The 17,105-nt window shown below is 42.6% G+C and overlaps 2 protein-coding genes across 9 annotated transcripts in view; one reads left to right on the top strand and one right to left on the bottom strand.

Moving 5' to 3' along the window:
* The window catches only part of LNX2 (ligand of numb-protein X 2), a 92,969-nt gene extending 76,665 nt beyond the window's left edge, over positions 1-16,304 (bottom strand). For 2 of the 8 annotated variants that reach the window (XR_016388747.1, XR_016388746.1), the window contains exon 1: positions 14,511-15,622. The gene's annotated coding sequence lies outside the window, so the exon portion shown is untranslated. Of the gene's footprint in view, positions 1-14,510; positions 15,623-15,969 lie in introns of those variants that run through there. The other 6 variants (XR_016388745.1, XM_030762468.2, XM_089899696.1 and 3 more) reach the window with 5 other exon arrangements.
* Positions 14,547-17,075, top strand: LOC149746881 (uncharacterized). The gene is made up of 2 exons (XM_089899699.1): positions 14,547-16,564; positions 16,955-17,075. Exon 1 carries the CDS (start codon positions 15,367-15,369, stop codon positions 16,321-16,323), a length of 957 nt encoding a protein of 318 aa, XP_089755825.1. The 5' UTR covers positions 14,547-15,366; the 3' UTR covers positions 16,324-16,564; positions 16,955-17,075.
* Positions 17,076-17,105: the final 30 nt, after the last annotated feature.

The following is a 17,105-nucleotide window of genomic DNA, read 5'->3' as shown; positions in this document are numbered from 1 at the left end:
TATTTACAAAGCATTCATTAGGAAAGAAAATAAATGACAAATGAAAGCAAACAACAAAGGTGTCTAGTAGAAATAGAACAGCCCTCATCATGCTTTAGCAACTCTTTTGCTCTCCAGCAAACTATTGTAATAGAAAGGATGGGCTTCAAAAGAAAAACAGAAAAAAGTGAATAGTTAACAACTTTTCCTCAAATTCAATTTTTACGCTTGGGATCTCGAACTTGAGATAGATCTAAATATTTAAATTTCTGGGTCTCAGTTAACAATGGCAGCAAATATCACCCAGAGACTATTACAGCAACACAGGCAGTCTTTTGGTTGCTGTTTCCATGGAAACCATCTAAAGGAAGAAAACCTAGTAGTAAAACATAATGTATTTTTAAAAAAACCGATCCATCTTGTTGACCCCTTTCAGTTTACTAAACACGGCACATAACAGGTACATACATTAAGCACTAGAAAATTCACAATTCATTCAACAAATATTTGTCAATCATGCTGCGTGCCAGGCACTGTGCTAGGGGGCTGGGTCACTGTGGAGCCCTCACAGAGCTTGTCTAGCACAAAGACACTAAGTAGCCAGTGACACAGAAACAGGAAACAGAAAGAAAGCTCATCAGAGGGCTTGATGAAAGCTGGGAAGTCTGCAGGGATGCGATTAATTCACAAAGCGCCATGGACAATGTTAAGGACTTGGGTCTTTATCCTAAAAACAAAAAGCAGCAACCGAAGGGTTTTACGAAGGAGACTGACAAGATGAGATCTGTATTTCAAAAACTTATTCTGGATATGCTGAGTTAAGAATTAAAGAGAAGCTTGAAAGAACGGGGGAGTGCAGTTAAAAAGCCAGTAGAGTAGTCCAAGGGAAAAAAGATAACGAACTAGGATGGTGGCAGTGTGGAGGGAGAGATTGGAGAGATTTAGAAGGTTAGACGGATGAGTTAAGATATCGTGGGGGAGTGAGGGTGAGAGAAAAAAACATCCAGGTAACTCCCAGGCTTTTAAAACAGAAAGCAGCAGTGCCATTCGCTAGGTTCTGGTGGTGGAGAGATCATGACATATTGAATGTGATGTGCCTGTAAGAGACATCCATCCAGATGGGGGTATCCAGGCCTGGTCATGAGAGGACAGGTCTGCACAAGGGAGATATGCTTGGGAGCTTTTAGTATAAGGAGGCACTGAGGCTATGAAAAGTAGGTATGAGGTCATCTAGGGACAGAGTACAGAGTGAGAAAAGGGATAAGGAGCAGTAAACATCAATACTTCTTGGTTTCATATTCTGACTTGTATTTTGCAACAAACATTCAATGTGGATTGTTAAGTATAGCTCAAGAGCAACATAAAAGAATATAATTGATCTTGATCGTATTAAACTTGCCAATCTAAATATTTTGCTAGAGAAACAGGATCAGAATGATTATCAGGAAGATAAGGACCAAAGAGATTCCTAAATTATACTTACAAGACTGAGATAACATAAAAGAGTCACAAAAGAAAACCACGTGGGGGAAGGTGTCTTCCTTCACAGTTTGATAAAACAAAATATACACCTGGGTGTTTCAGAGATACCATAACATGTTCAAAATCAAACCCAAGATCATTTCCACCAAAACTCAGTCCCCCTCTAGTGAACGGGCTCACCAGCACTGGCCATGTAGGCATGGAAGCCAGACACTCAGAGGTCATCTGTGACACTGCCCTCTCCCTCACCTCCCACATCTGTCCATTACAAAGTCCTACCAATTTCACTCTGCATAATTTTGTTCTGACTTAACTCTCCAACTTTTTTTTACCACAATCCTCACTGATTTCACTTCTCCAATCCATAGATTTTCTATTAGCTCCTTTAAAGTATAATGTGCTATTTTGACTCAAGACTTTTGCAAATATTCCACCTGCCTGGAATACTCTTTTCCACTCTCCTCTCCTAAATAACTCTTGTCTTTCAAAATGTGATTTCTTAAAAAAAAAAAAAATCTGTCTGGCACCCAAGACTCTGATAGGTCTCCTGCTACATGGTCTTATAACACCCTATACATTTCCCTCTTAGTACTTATCACAGTAATTATTTATTTGCATGATTATTTAATACGTCTTCCCCACTGGATTGGAAGCTCTGTGAGTCCTGGGCCTGTGCTCTGCTCTGCATTACAGTCTGTGCACTAAGCACACTGCTTAGCACATAGAGAACGATAAATAACATTTTTAAATGAATCATTAATTCTAAACCACTGATAAACGACCCAGTATATAGGAAGGAGAGAAAGAATTTAGGCTAAGTCTCTGACTCCAAGTCTTGAGCTCTCAAGCCCAATGTCACACTGACTGCCTAGGTTGAGACAGGAGGAGCTTGGTTGACAAAGAATAAAAAAGAGATCAAGGGTCCAGATCAGCACCGTCCAATGGAAATATAATGTGCGGCATATATAACTTAAAATTTCTAGGAACCACCTTAAGAAAAAGCAAAGAGGTGATATTCATTTTAATAATATATATTATTTAATCCAATATATCCAATATTATATCACTGCGTAATTAATATTTTTAAAATTAATAAGGTGTATTAGTCTTTTTCCATACTAAGTCTTTGAAATCCAGTGTGCATTTTATACTTACAGCACATCTCAATTAAGACTAGCCACACTTCAAATGCTCAAAAACCACATAAGGCTAGTGGCTATTACAATGGACAGCAGAGATACAGGTATCCATACCTACATGAGGATTAAAAGTATATCTGACAGAGTAAGACAGTCCTTCCCTCAAAGAACTGACCATCTAATTAGCAGATAACCGTTACATAGTGACATAAGAGTCATGGAAGCCTAACTGTAGAATCACTCAGTAAGAAAAGCAGCCCTGAAGCAAGGGTTATACATACTGGGTGATGCACACTAGGTGGGCGTCTCTCTGTTAGGATGCTTCAAGCTCCTAGTAGAGTGACAGCCAGAGCTGTCACTCAAATGGCAGTTATTACAATGATTCATATTTGCAGTTCTACAATTCTGCACGTTTACATTTCACAACCAAAAGGAAGGCAGTGTACAGTGAAGATATTAAAGCCTTCTAGGGTGATAGTCTTGAATTACTAAAAACAATTTACTTTTTTCCCCTCTCCATCTAACACTGTATTCTAACTGAATTCAAGGAAAAGACTACCTTTCCCCCTCCCCTTTTTAGAATAAAATCGATGCACTCAACACTTCTCAAAATGAAAGACACTCTAAGAGTGCCCACTACACACATTAATACTGTAAAGATACAACCTACAGAATTGATGAACACTGTAAAATGCACCAAGACATTTCAAATCAGCAAGCAGATTTGTTAAACAATTTTTAATTCAGCATAATTTTTACTATAATATTCCCTAATAACCAAGTTTTTTAGCAAAATGTAGAATGTAACAAACAGCTATTCTTCCATGGTTGTACTATATTTGCCAGATCAAAGGAAATTAGAAAATGCTCCATTTTCTCTTAAGTCATCATAAAGATGACTAAATTTGTTTTTTTAAGATGACTAAATTTTTATTATGTTCAGCATTCCCTTTAAAAAAGGAATAAGCAAGAGGGTCATGATTTGTAGTTTAAAAAAAGTTCAAATAATCTTTTTTTTTCTATAATCATATTCAGCAGAGAAAACCTCTGCGTGGTAATATTTACATGTTCTTCGAGAGAAACAATTTTTTTAAGGTTATAAGCCAGCAAACAAAAGACGACTAAGTTAAATTTCAAAAAGACTAGCAACTTAACACAAATTTTGAGCTAATTTAAATCAAAGTACAGAACTGTATGGTTTAAAAATATCTGTCTATACAGATACATACATGAGTGTATATGCACAAAGCATGCCTAGAAGGATATACAAAAAACTCCTAATGGTAGTCAACTCTGGAGCAGCTGGGTGGCTAGAAAAAAGGAGTGCAAGTCTCACTTTCATTAAGTATCTATTTGTACAGACTGACTTTTATGTGCGTGGGGGTATACCATAGTGGAAGCACATACAAAAGGAAATAAAATAGGTAGAAATTCTAGCAGCCAAGCTTGGTTCTCACATACATGAAATTAAAAAGCTAAGCGAGGTCTTCCCTGGTGGCGCAGTGGCTGAGAGTCCGCCTGCCGATGCAGGGGACGCGGGTTCGTGCCCCGGTCCGGGAAGATCCCACATGCCGCGGAGCGGCTGGGCCCGTGGGCCATGGCCGCTGAGCCTGCGCGTCCGGAGCCTGTGCTCCGCGACGGGAGAGGCCACAGCGGTGAGAGGCCCGCGTACCGCAAAAAAAAAAAAAAAAAAAAGCTAAGCGAACAAACAAGGTGTCCACATCATAAATAAAAACAATTTTGTGGAGCACTAGAAATAAAGTAGTATGCCCAAGACAATGCTTTTTCTTCACTGCTTCATCTGTTCCAAAAATAATTAGGTAAAACACAAGCCTAAATATTAAGATCATATTTATCTACAAAGTGACTTCATACCCTAAAAAAGGGAGAAATGCAGTTACTGCTGCATAATAAGAATCTTTTTTCAGGACATATAACATAGTTTTATACCGATTCTATTCATACTCTTTGAAATGTCCAGGGTTGGAACACTTTTCTAAGAATCAATTTAACATACAGCTGTAATAACACGAGCAGATACAGACAAATTTGTGTTTTCTTGTATATAGTTTCATTACCGCTGCTCAAGGGAAATCTGCTATTGCCTTCTGTTTCTAAAAATGCACTACAATGTCAACTGATGAGTCACGGGTCACACTCCAAATTCTTATGTACCAAAGGAAGCAGGATACAAAAGTCCTACACATCAACTGTAAAGACTGTCTAATCAGCTGAGTTACAAATCAAGAGCTCTTCATGAGGTCAGATAGATGATAGTTTTTTGAAAAGACGTGAGAAAATTTAAAATAAAACTGTAAGGATTGATAAAATCATTTTCCCTTTGTCCTTCTAATAACTGGTAGGTCTTTGTTTTTCTTAATTCAGAACATATGAATAGTAAGTACTGTTGAGATACTGACAGGTACAAAGTCTCAGCTTCAAGCAAAGCCAAATTAACTGAGAAATGATTTTCTGGATGCCTCGCTTCTCTTCCTTCCTTCCTACTTTTGCTATTTAGTCATTTCACTGAGTGAGAAATCTCCAGGAGAGGGTACGAAAGGGCAAGAAACAGAGATGGCACTATTTGTGTCTTTCTGGCAGTGTTAGCTAAAAGTTTTCCTGGTGAAGAAGGCAAGCTAATAGCTGAATCTGAGGACCAGCTGCAGATTTTAGTCATCGGTAAACAGATCACTGAGATCTGACCACACTGTCATTTTCTTCCTAGCGTTTGCCATTATCCTTCTCAATTATCTGCTCGCCTGCCCCCATCAGCATGTAAACTCCATAAGAACAGGGATCCCACTTGTCTTGTTCACTGAAGAGTCTCAACATCTAGAAGAGTGCCTGGCGTAAAGCAGACATTCAATAAATATCCAGCGGGAGAAAAGACACATAATTATTACTTAGCCATCTCGGACTGGCACAATTGCAAAACTGTTGAAATCTCTTTTCTCTTGAGACTCCTCTTTACCTACAATTTATAATAATAATTTTTAACTTTTGCCTTGCCACAGAACTCTCTATGCTTATGCTTTACCATTTAAATATCATATTTGCATCAAAATATAGTAATTGTAATGAAACTGTAATCTGATTTATCTCAATTTCTGATTTTTTCAATTTTCTATTAAAAAAATAGAAAGATATTCTTTAAGATGAAGATGTCACTTTAAAACTTTATTACTTTAAAACTGAATTAGAAATATTACTAGGAATATTAAGCTTTATCTCCCAGATAGATATCTTTCCATAAATCCTAGTATACTTTGAGAGCAATTTCTTTGTTTTTTATTAACAGAGCAATTTTGTTTTCAAAAGGTTCAAGTAACCAACAGAGTAATTCTTTATGGACATGTAAAGAATGCTGTACTGTGCCTAGGCACTTTGAGAGCTACTTAATGGTCTACTTGGATTTCCTCCAGGACCAGGTTTGACTTACTGCCTGTGAATCCAAACTATAAACAAAGAAAATTAAGTCACATTGTCACATTTAGAAAGACTAAAATCACACTGAGCAACTTTATAACATGTAAACCTTTAATAAGAAAAAAAAGGGGACTTCCCTGGTGGCATAGTGGGAATCTGCCTGCCAATGCAGGGGACATGGGTTCGAGCCCTCGTCTGGGAAGATCCCACATGCCGTGGAGCAACTAAGCCCGCGCGCCACAACTACTGAGCCCACATGCCACAACTACTGAAGCCCGCGCGCCTAGAGCCCGTGCTCCACAACAACAGAAGCCACTGCAATGAGAAGTCCGCGCACCACAATGAAGAGCTGCCCCCTCTCGCCACAAGAGATAGCCCGCGCACAGCAACAAAGACCCAACGCAGCCAAAAATAAAGCAACAAAAAAGTTAATTGAAAACTTTCAAAAGTTAGTTGAAAGCTGAGATTGTATCATCCTTCTGTATACTACAAAATGGATTCATTAAAAAAAATTTTAGTCCTTTGTGTAAATAGCTACCATACCATTAAAACTCACCATCCAGGCTCACAGAATAAATCCTGAATGCTTTATTAATATACCTTCAAAGGTGGACAAAGCATTCAAATATGCTGCAAATATGCTCCACACACCTGGAAAAAGAGCAAGCCAGAGACCCAGAAAAATTACATCTATTTTTAACAAACTCTGAAATTAGTCTATTGAAGTATCAGTTAATGTATCTCATCTATAACAAAAGCACAGAGCCTAAAATTAGAGAAATTAATGAGATTGATAAATATTTCATATGAGATCTAATCGCTATGGATATTTCTGAAATTTTACTAAATGGCCCTGACAGAATGGTCTTAAAAGGCAGACTACTGACTGCACACAGTACGTATTTAGTAGGAAAGACACAGGATGCAACCATATGCAGTCTGATACCTGGCTTCTCCCCAGTCATCTTATTTTTTAGCTTCAGCTAGCCCCAGATTACTGATTGTTTCCATACTGGTGTCTCACAACTACAAGAAACAAAAAGGGAAGAGAAATTCACACTAGAATATGCTACAGTTGACCCTTGAATAATGAGCGGGCTGGGGTGCCAATGCTCCCCCCACCGCTGCAGTTGAAAATCCGTTAAACTTTGAGGAGGGCCCTGGGTATCTGTGGTTCCCTAACTGCAGGCCGAGCAGTACTGTAGCACTACTTATCGAAAAGGAAAATCCATATATAAGTGGGCACACAGAGTTCAAACCCCTGTTGTTCAAGGATCACCTGTAAGAAGCACCATTTGAGAACTGTGTCCTTGAGCAATGTCATCCATCCCCCCCCAAACTAAAACTATTCCATGTATTTCAGAACTTTCCCTCTTATTTACATAAGGTCTCAGAAATATGTTCAAAATATTTTGTTTGGACCCTTACTTACACCATATCTAAAATTTGATTCAAATGCATTTAAGAAACGATAAAACTCCTAGAACAAAATATAGGGAGAAAGTTTCATGACATTGGATTTGGCAGAGATTTCTTGAATAGGAGACCAAAAGCACAGGCAACAAAAGCAAAAATAGACAAATGGGACTATATCAAACTTAAAAACTTCTGCACATCAAAGGACACAATGAAGTGAAAAGGCAACCTAAGGAATGGGAGAAAATAGTTGCAAATAATATATGTGATAAAGGGATAATATCCAGAATATATAAAGAATGCCTACAAATCAACAACAAAAATCAAATAACCCAGTTTAAAAATGGGCCAAAGACTTGAATAGAACCCAAAGATGATGTACAAGTGGTCAACAAGCATAATGAGAACATGCTCAACATCACTCATCACCAGAGAAACACAAATCAAAACCACAATAAGATATCACTACATACCTGGTGAGATGGCTACTATCAAAAAAGAGGGAATAACAACGTTGGTGAGGATGCAGAGAAACCGGAACCCTTGAGTATTGTAAAACGGTGCAGCAGCTATGGAAAACAGTATAGGGGTTTTCTAAAGAAATTAAGAGTAGAACTACCACATGATCCAGCAATCCCACTTCTGGGATTGAAAGACCTGGGATCCAGAAGAATTGAAAGCAGACCTTCAAAGAGGTATCTGCACACTCACATTCACTGCAGCACTATTCACAACAGCCAAGAGGGAGAAGCAACAATCCACATGTCCATCAACAGATGAATGGATAAACAAAATGTGGCATATACGTACAGTGGAATATTCAACCTTTAAAAGGAAGAAAATCCTGTCACATACTACAGCATGGATGAATCGTGAGGTCATTATACTATACTAAGTGAAATAAGCCAGTCACAAAAAGACAAGTACTATATGGTTCTAACTATATGAGGTATCTAAAGTAACCAAATCCACATAAACAGAAAATAGAACGATGGTTACCAGAGGCAAAGGGGAGGGGAAAATGGGGAGCTGTTGTTACGCGTACAGAGTTTTAGTTCTGCAAGATGAAAAAGTTCTGGAGATCTGTTATACAACGATGTGAATATACTTAATACTACTTAACTATGCACTTAGAAGTGGTTAAGATGGTAAATTTTATGAGATATGTTTTTTACCACAATAAAAACTGAAGCAGTATAAAATATTTTTGTTAAATTATTATTATTTTGATAAGATTCCTTTTACTTTACCCACTGAAAATGTAGCATCTGCACTGAGGTAGGCTACACGTGTAAAATACAGTTGAGCCTTAAACAACACAAGTTTGAACTGCGTGGGTCCGCTTATACACAGATTGTTTTCAATAGTAAGTACTATGGTACTACATGGTCTGCATTTGGTCGAATCACCAGATAGACAGGAACTGTGGACAGGGAGGGCCGACTGTAAGTCATCTGTGGACTTTCAACTGCCTGGGAGGGTCAGTGCCCTTAATCCCCATGTTGTTCAAGCGTCAGTCGACTGTATAACCAGATTTCAAACACGTAATATGAAAAAAGTCAAATGTCTTGTTAATAATTTTGTATTGACTACCTATTAATAAATTTTGAACATACTGTTTTCAATAAAATATTCAACTTTAAAATATTTTGTCATGCTTTAAGAACAGTAACGAGAGGGGCTGCGGGGTCAACGGAGCTTTGTTTTATGAGTTTGGGACTGGAGCATATTTACAGGTGAAAAAACCAGCAGGGAGACAAATTAAATACAGAAGGCAGTTAACTGATGAAGCTCTCCTAAGAGACTCTGAAGGATGGGATCAAGGGCACACGTGGAAAAATGAGCCTCTAACAGACCTGAGACTTACCTAGACAAGCTGGGAAGGGGAGGGACAGAAATCTGCTAAATCAAATCAGATCCTCATGAACTGACCAGATTATCTGCAGGCTGTAGAAGTGGGGGATTGATAAAGAGTTTGTGAATGACGATGGTCTAGAATAATCCAAAAGTGAGACAAGAACAAATCCTGATTAGGGCCAACAAGGCCCACATGACCGGCCCTGCCTACCTCCCAGGCCCGATCTCACACCACTCTTCCCCAGCTCTCTCCCACCCACCTCTTCACCCTCCTGCAAAGTGCAATCCCCACCTCTGACTGCTTCGCCTGAGAAGGGTTTACCTGTATGACATCTACTCAACCAGATACCTGTTTCAAAGACAACTTCCTCAGGGTGGGTTCAGCGACACCCAGCTCCCCAGAGACTAGGTTAGTTCCCTTTGTTATACCCCAGACAACACCCCGTGCCACTGCTACCCAACAGAAACAGAATGTGAACCACACGCACCATTTTAAATGTTCTAGTAGCCAAGTGAATGAACTATTTTTAATATTTTATTTAATCCAACATATCCAGGATATCACCATTTCAACACATAATCCATATACAAAAATTATTGAGCTATTTTATCCTTTTTGATACTAAGTCTTCAAAATCTGGCGTGTAGTGACACAGCGCATCTCAATTCAGACCACGCACATTTCAAGAGCCACAAGTGCAGGTGACTACAGCACAGCCCTATACTATTTCTTCAAAGCACTTACCGTACTTTATAACTATAATGTGTGCTATTATTTGATGAATGTCTCTCTCCTCTAGAATGTAAGCTCTATGAGGATACCTCTGCCTGCCGAATTCTTAGCTCAGTGTCAGAGCACTCAGTAGATGCCAAATAAACATAACTGACTGAGGGGAGTGCAGGGGACGGGTTGTTTGAGAGGTGATGCCCTGCACTGAGGGCCTGGCTTTCTAACAGCGTTGCCGAAGCAACTCAAGGAGAAGCAGTTAATCCAGCAGGGTCGTTATCCGGCAGGCACTGAACAAAAGCAAGTTCAAGAGAAGCAAGGTGCCAGTGAAAGCATATAGATTCCACAGATGTTAATACAACAGACAACGGGAGGTGGGGTGGAATAAAGGGATTGGCAAACCATCTCTGCCCAGAGGAAGGGCACCGAAAGAGCACTTGTGGGTGTGAGAGAGCTGGAAGGATAGGCTAGGAGGCTGCAGTCAGAGAACAGGGTACATAAATGTAAGGTCTCTAATGTGGAAAACAGGGCGGAACGTCAAAATACAGTGGAAGTGAAGACCACGGAGTTGGGGAGCCAGGTATTAGAAGTCAGAGGTATTCGTCAACCTGCTTTGAATTGATGTGAGGCGGCCACAGTGGGCGGCAGCTTGAAGCAGGATCTCAGTTCCCAGAGCGGGAATCAAACCCAGACCTGGGCAGTGAAAGCGCCAAATCCTGACCACTCGACCACCAGGCACTAGTGGCTAGAAGCAGGGCCCTGGCTCTTGTCTCCTTTGTAAAAAGAATTTTAGCAAAGAGACAGAAAATAGTGAAACAGGTGTTTATTAGAAAAGCAGACACATGGGCAGGCTCAGAGAAAGAGTCACATGCTTTTGGGGTGGCTTAAATTGCTTATATAGGGGCAGTTTTCCAGGTCTTTGTTTTCCTCTGGCCAATCATCTTGCTTCCATCCCATACTTGGTCTGACTCAGGGCCCTCCCCCGTGTGCACGTGTATCTTTTAGCCAAGATGGATTCCAGTGTGAGGGTCTCTGGGAGGTTGGCAGGACAGATTATGGGCTACTGTCCCCTCCCCTGAGGACCCCTTCTGTGCAAGTGCAGTGTGGGAGGTCACCTTGACCCCAAGAATGAGAAATATGTGGCCTCCTGACCTAAGCAGGGCTTAGTCCCTCTTTGCTCCTGCCATTACCATTATCTCGAAGGGTCCACAGGAGACAAAGTCCAGTCGCTTACCCTGTTCCTGTTATTATCTTTGTCTCAAAGAGTAAACAGGAGACTAGTCGTAAATGTCTAACCTGGGGCCCATCTACCTCTTGCCTCAGAATGATTAACTCCACGACTGAATGTCTTTTAAGATTTTAAATTCTCCAAGGGCAGAGAATCTTTTGTGTCCCTCACAGCCAGCCCAGTGTTGATCACATCACGTATGCTGCTTGCTGCATACACTTAAATTGAAAGTCAAACTGCAAACATTAAAATCATGTGGAAGAAAAGTGGAAACAGTCACAATAAAACAATGAAAAAAGATATAAGCGAAGGACTCCAATTTACTGGTTCAATAACTATGTAGTTTAACTGAACAGGATTAAGAACTCTGATGAAGGATTAATTTTTAATACTGGTAGCCAAAATCCCAACTTTGGGGGGGTGAGTGGGGGAAGGGGTATAAATACATACCAGACTCACTTTATTTTTACCTATAAAACAAAGTAATAACCAACAGAGCCTTTGGAAGCTTTACTAAAGCCAAGTACACCTTGTTTTACATAACATATACATCCTCATAACTTGGTTATGAACATTTTTTACAATTTGTTATTTAAAAGAACTCTAAGATTACTCTTTCAATAGAGGAAAAAATTAAAACATCATTTGTTTACATAAAAGTGGTATGCCTTTTAAGTGGACACATGATAGTTTATAATATACTCATCTATATAAAGAAGCACAGAAACACACGATATATGTAATTCCTACAGTATACCTGGATATATACATAGTACGTAAAGTTTTATTTGCCTATTCCTATTTTCTACACTTGTTTCTATTTCTCATTTCTCCTTCCCAGTCCAATTTTGAGAGAAAAAAAAATTTCCCCTACATAATTTCTCCACCGAGGGATCCTGATTATCAGAAGTAATAGTATTAAATCTGGAGGCTGGGGAGACAGAGGCATAAACTATGCTCGACCCTCTCTGCCCACACCACTTCTTCTATTCCTATCTTTTCAGCTTTTCTTATCAATCTCTTACCTGCTCTGGAGTTTTGCTAATAAAAGGACAAAGTTATGACACAGCTGTCATCAGTTTAACTCTGAACAAAGCAATATCCCTACATAAGTCTGTTCCTCCCTACTACACCCCACAACTTTCACAGTAAAGGGGGGAAAAGGAGGGAATCATGCAAATAACTATAGCAGCTGGCGTTAAAATCACTGAATCCTAATAGTTATAAATTCTGTTACAGTTCCGGTATCCTCCTACAAGAACATGAAATACTTTAAGCTTCTTTGCTGGTTCAAATCCCTTTTTTGTTTTCCCTCTGACCAGTGATTGCTCCAAAGATTTCAATAAGTCTGTGGGCCAAGACAGATCAAAGCCAATGGATCCAATTCATTTATTCATGCATACATTAATATTTACGGTTGTAGTACTTGGGGACTCTCCTTCGGTGAGCCAATCAGGATCCCTGCTCTTATGAAGCATACATTCTGAAGGACAGAGCCTACGATACCTGCCTCTTTAAAAACATACTAACTAGATGCATTTATCACCAGAACGTATATCATGAACATTTGCTTCTTAAAAAACTCCTCTTAACAACTTCTCAACAGTTAATACACAAAATAGCCATTTCTTCTATCCAACCAACCAAACAACTTACATAATCACAGATTTTTCTACTCCTTTGTACTTTCTGAGGAAAAGAGACATGACAGGAAAGCTAAAGGGGATTTATTTTGTAAATCTCCCAGGCCCCTTAACAGGGTCATTTTAGGCCTGGCTAAGTCTTCTACAACTATAATTTTACATGAAGATATACACAGATATACATAACGTATTTACATATACATATATATATATATATTTTAGAACCAACACATTACTTCCTAAGTAAACCTATGAAATGAGAACTTTGATTCTTCTAGAAACCTTGGATTTTGACATAGGAAGGTGGGCCTAGAGTGAACTTTAGCCCCATAAACAGGAAGAGTTAAATGACTCTGCATAACAAAATTAAAAAGTACTTGGATTTTGGGGGCGCGATCAGCAAGGAGAAGAGGAGGGGGAGAAGGGCATAGAGCCAACCTGATTATAGGAGCCTGGAGTTCCCTTGTGATGGTGGCCAAAATGCATTTTAAAGCTAGAGATGCCCAATATCCGACACCAACACTCCTGGCACTGCCATATGTAAACCTCTTCTCTGTCCCCCTTCCCCCAAATCTTCCATAAAGCTGACCACACCCACAACGGCTTTATGCGAACTCTTGTTTTTCTTTTCCATTCTTTCCTACCTCCTGCCAGACACATCCATCCAACAACTGCATCACAGACTTCTCAATCACCCATGAGCACCTCAATGGGTTGGTCCAAAACTATCTTCCTTTCCCTATTCCTACCACCAATTGTTTTTAACTCTTCCTTCTCATACCTCCGCTGGCTCGTTGATGTTATCACCACGACAGGAACAACTAATATTTATTAAGCACGTGTAATGTGCCAGGTACTCGCCAAGGGCATTACACGCGTAAACCTAATCCAACCAGTCACACCTGCCAAGGGCCGCACCATCTCTACTTCCACTGCCCTCACGCAGAATAACAACGAGCATCTACCAAGTTCTTCCTATGTGCCAAGCACTATTCTAAGTAGCACACATGTTTTTCAAGTTTTATCCCCCAAACCCTATGAGACGAAGAACCTAAGGAAGAAAGAGGTTACATAATGAGCGACAGAGCCAGATTCAAACCCAGATAACGTGAATCGAAAAGTGCTGAGCACTTAAACCCTACAGTATTAACAGCTCCTGCTCTGTCTCCCTACTTCCCATCTGGACCCTCACCATCCTCCAGACTGCCACAGTTATCCTTCTGGAATGCACATGTTATCATGACATTCTCCTACTTAAAATTAGCAGCTCTGTATTCACTGACTGGATAAAGCCCCAATTTCTTAATGCGGCATACAAAATCCTTCATGTTTCTGTTCAAGTCAGTTCAATAAATATTTGAGTGCCCACTGTAAGCAAGGCAAAGTGCTAAGTGCTCGGAAATGAATAATACACCAGGCCCTGGCCACGACTCCAACCCCAGACACTGTGTGCTTCAGCCAGAGGAACCATATGCAGCTCTCATAAAGCAACACCGTACACGCCAGCCCCTTTGCCTAGAACGAAAATCTCTCAGCAATTGGAAGTGCCTGTGTGAGGCCTTCCTTAACAAGCTCCAGGCAGAAATGCTCCCACATTTAAGTTCCCACAGCACCTGTTCAAATTGCTTTCAGGTAGCTGGTAGAAGAGAGGTATGGATCAGCTTCCAAACAACACCATGAGCCAGTTCAGGGCAAGAGCTGACCTCTGCCATCCACGCCCGGCACACAGAAGACACCCATTTGCTAGATGAATAAATAATGAAAAATGTATAACCTGATGAGAAAAAGAGAGGAACAAGTTACAGAATTATGACTGCTAACACACAGGTGGGACAAATTAAAAGCAGTGTTACTCTACTTCGGTTCCGAGTTGGCCTACATTTTACCCCTATGGGAAAACTCATGTGTGGGACTTGGACAAGCTAAAAAGGCAAAACTTTTGTTATTCGTGGCTCAAGAAAGCTCTGACAGGCCAAAAAGGATACAAGATCAAAGTCCATTTTCTAAAGGGGTGTGGAGATGGGAATCAAATCTATCCAAGGAAATGAAATTGACCTACTGAGATCAACTTCATCAGTGCTGCGTCACAGTACAAGCAAGAAAAAAAGTAAATAAATAAAAATCAAAATCTGTCCTGGGACGAAGGCCAATCTACAGATAAGTGCCACTGCTGCAAGAATGTGAAATTCTTAAAGTGAAGACAGTTCCAGTCAACCGGAGCTCACAACTGTTTCCTCCTCCTGAACCGCCGCTGCTTTTCATTCAATTTCGTTTCTGTGATTTAAAAAGAAAACAGCTACACAGTTAAGGCCACGCATGAGTGTAGTGTAGCTCCTGGCAGATACGAACGTCCTAATTCATAACCTTAAATGTACACAGAAACATCAGAAGAAACACTACATCTAAGTGGAAAGTCCTTCGTCTAAAACAGGGCATGAAGCTCTGAAAAGCGAGTGATGTCTTTCCTGAATGGTGCTCTGGGTGCGACTGCTTCCAAATCAAGATCCGAATTTTGAAATTCCTCCCTCGAAGACGTCAAATCTCTCTCCCACCCTCTCGAGTTTAAAGGGAAGGGTGAGAATTCACAGGCAACAGGCTGGGACCGAGGGTATGATCTCTCCCCACTCCTTTGCAGGGAACAAGACCGAGGTAAGGCAGCTGGCGGCACTCTCATTCACGGCAACATACACGCAGGGAACAGAAAACTCATCCCCACCTCTCCCCTCCCTAAAATTGGAGCAAGCGACGCAAAGACCAGCGAGACGGTGGCCGGAACCACCAAACGGTAACAACGGCGGGCACCCGCCACCGGCAGCCCGCGCCCTCCTCCCCGGACAAGCGCGGCGGCCCCACACCGGTCCGCGTCCCCGCAGCCCGGCCGGGCGAGGAGAGCGCGGAAGACGCCGCGGCGCCGCTCCGGCCGCCCCACACCCCACGCCGCCCGCCCCACACTCCACGCCGCCCGCCCCACACCCCACGCCGCCCGCCCCACACCCCACGCCGCCCGCACCTGAGGCGCGGCCGGACCCGAGAGCCGGCGCAGAGCGAGGCGGGCAGGGCAAAGTTACTCACCGGGGGAGCGCGCCTGCCCGGGCACGCCCGGCTCCCGGCGCCGCAGCCCAGCGTCTGCTCCGCTTCCGCGGCCCGCTGAAGGAGCGCGGGGCCGGCCGGCCGGCCTCCGCTCCGCCGGGAATCGCCGCCGCCGCCGCGGATTTCCTGGCAAGAAGCAAACTCTGGCCAAGACTTCACTTCTCAACCGCCCCTGCTGCCTTCCCGCGGGCGAACGCCAGGGCCGAGCCGCGCAACCCGACACCCACCCGAGCCAATCGGCGACAGCACAGGGCGGGAGGGGGCGGGCCAGAGGGAGGCTCCGCCTATCCGAGAGCTCGGGGGGCGGGCCAGGCCTGGGCCGTCACTAGGAGTTAGAGTGAGCCCGCACCGCCCCTCGCCGCCCGCCCTCCCCCACCCCTCGGCTGTACACGCAGCCCGCCTGATTTGCCCGGGCTTGGGAAGTGCCTCTTGCGCTCACCGCCGACGGCGGGAGGAGAGGGGAACAGCTGGGGGAGGTGGTGAACATCTAGGGGATCGGGGGTGGGGTAAGGAGAAGAGGTGGCGCAGGAAGACAGAACTGTGGGCGTGTCGGGTGGGAGGACTGCGGGGGTCGGAGGTAGGGACCGGGGCTGGCCGGGGTGATGGGGGCGAGGGGAGCAGGACCGCCAGGAGGGGAGAGGGTTATTGGCGAAGAAGAACACCTGAGGGGACGGAGAGCGGAGAGGTACGAAGGGAGAAGGAGGGCGGAGAGCGAGTCTGGGTGGTGAAAGGTTGCCGAGGCGGGGGCAGGGGCACCTGAAAACAAAGGTGAGCGGGAGGTTCCGCAGGTGAGGAGGCTTAAGAGGCCAAAAGGGTAAGGGAAAAGGACGTCCAAAGCGAGGCAGGACATACTCCAGGGGTAGAAAGAGATCCTAGAAAAGATGGGGAGTGGGGACAGTTTCCTTCCAAACTCTCATTCCTCCCCTCCCCCCAAAGATAAAAAACAAACGCTTGTCCTTTGACCCAGTTGAGCTGTGCAGCTGCAAGATCCCAGATGAGACAAATACCGTGTTACACCCATGCTATTCTGTGGTGAAATTCTTCAAAGTGTGTTGCTCAACTATAGTGTAAGTCCGTCGTGCCATGAACGCCCCCGTCCCCGGGAGGTGAGGTCCTTC

This window comes from Delphinapterus leucas, chromosome 18 (genome assembly GCF_059928025.1).
Source record: "Delphinapterus leucas isolate spDelLeu-1000000601 "Yukka" chromosome 18, BTC_Dleu_Yukka2, whole genome shotgun sequence".
NCBI classification, from domain to species: domain Eukaryota; kingdom Metazoa; phylum Chordata; class Mammalia; order Artiodactyla; family Monodontidae; genus Delphinapterus; species Delphinapterus leucas.
The sequence above is the reverse complement of the archived record's forward strand: the minus strand, read 5'-3'. Positions and strand labels throughout refer to the sequence as shown.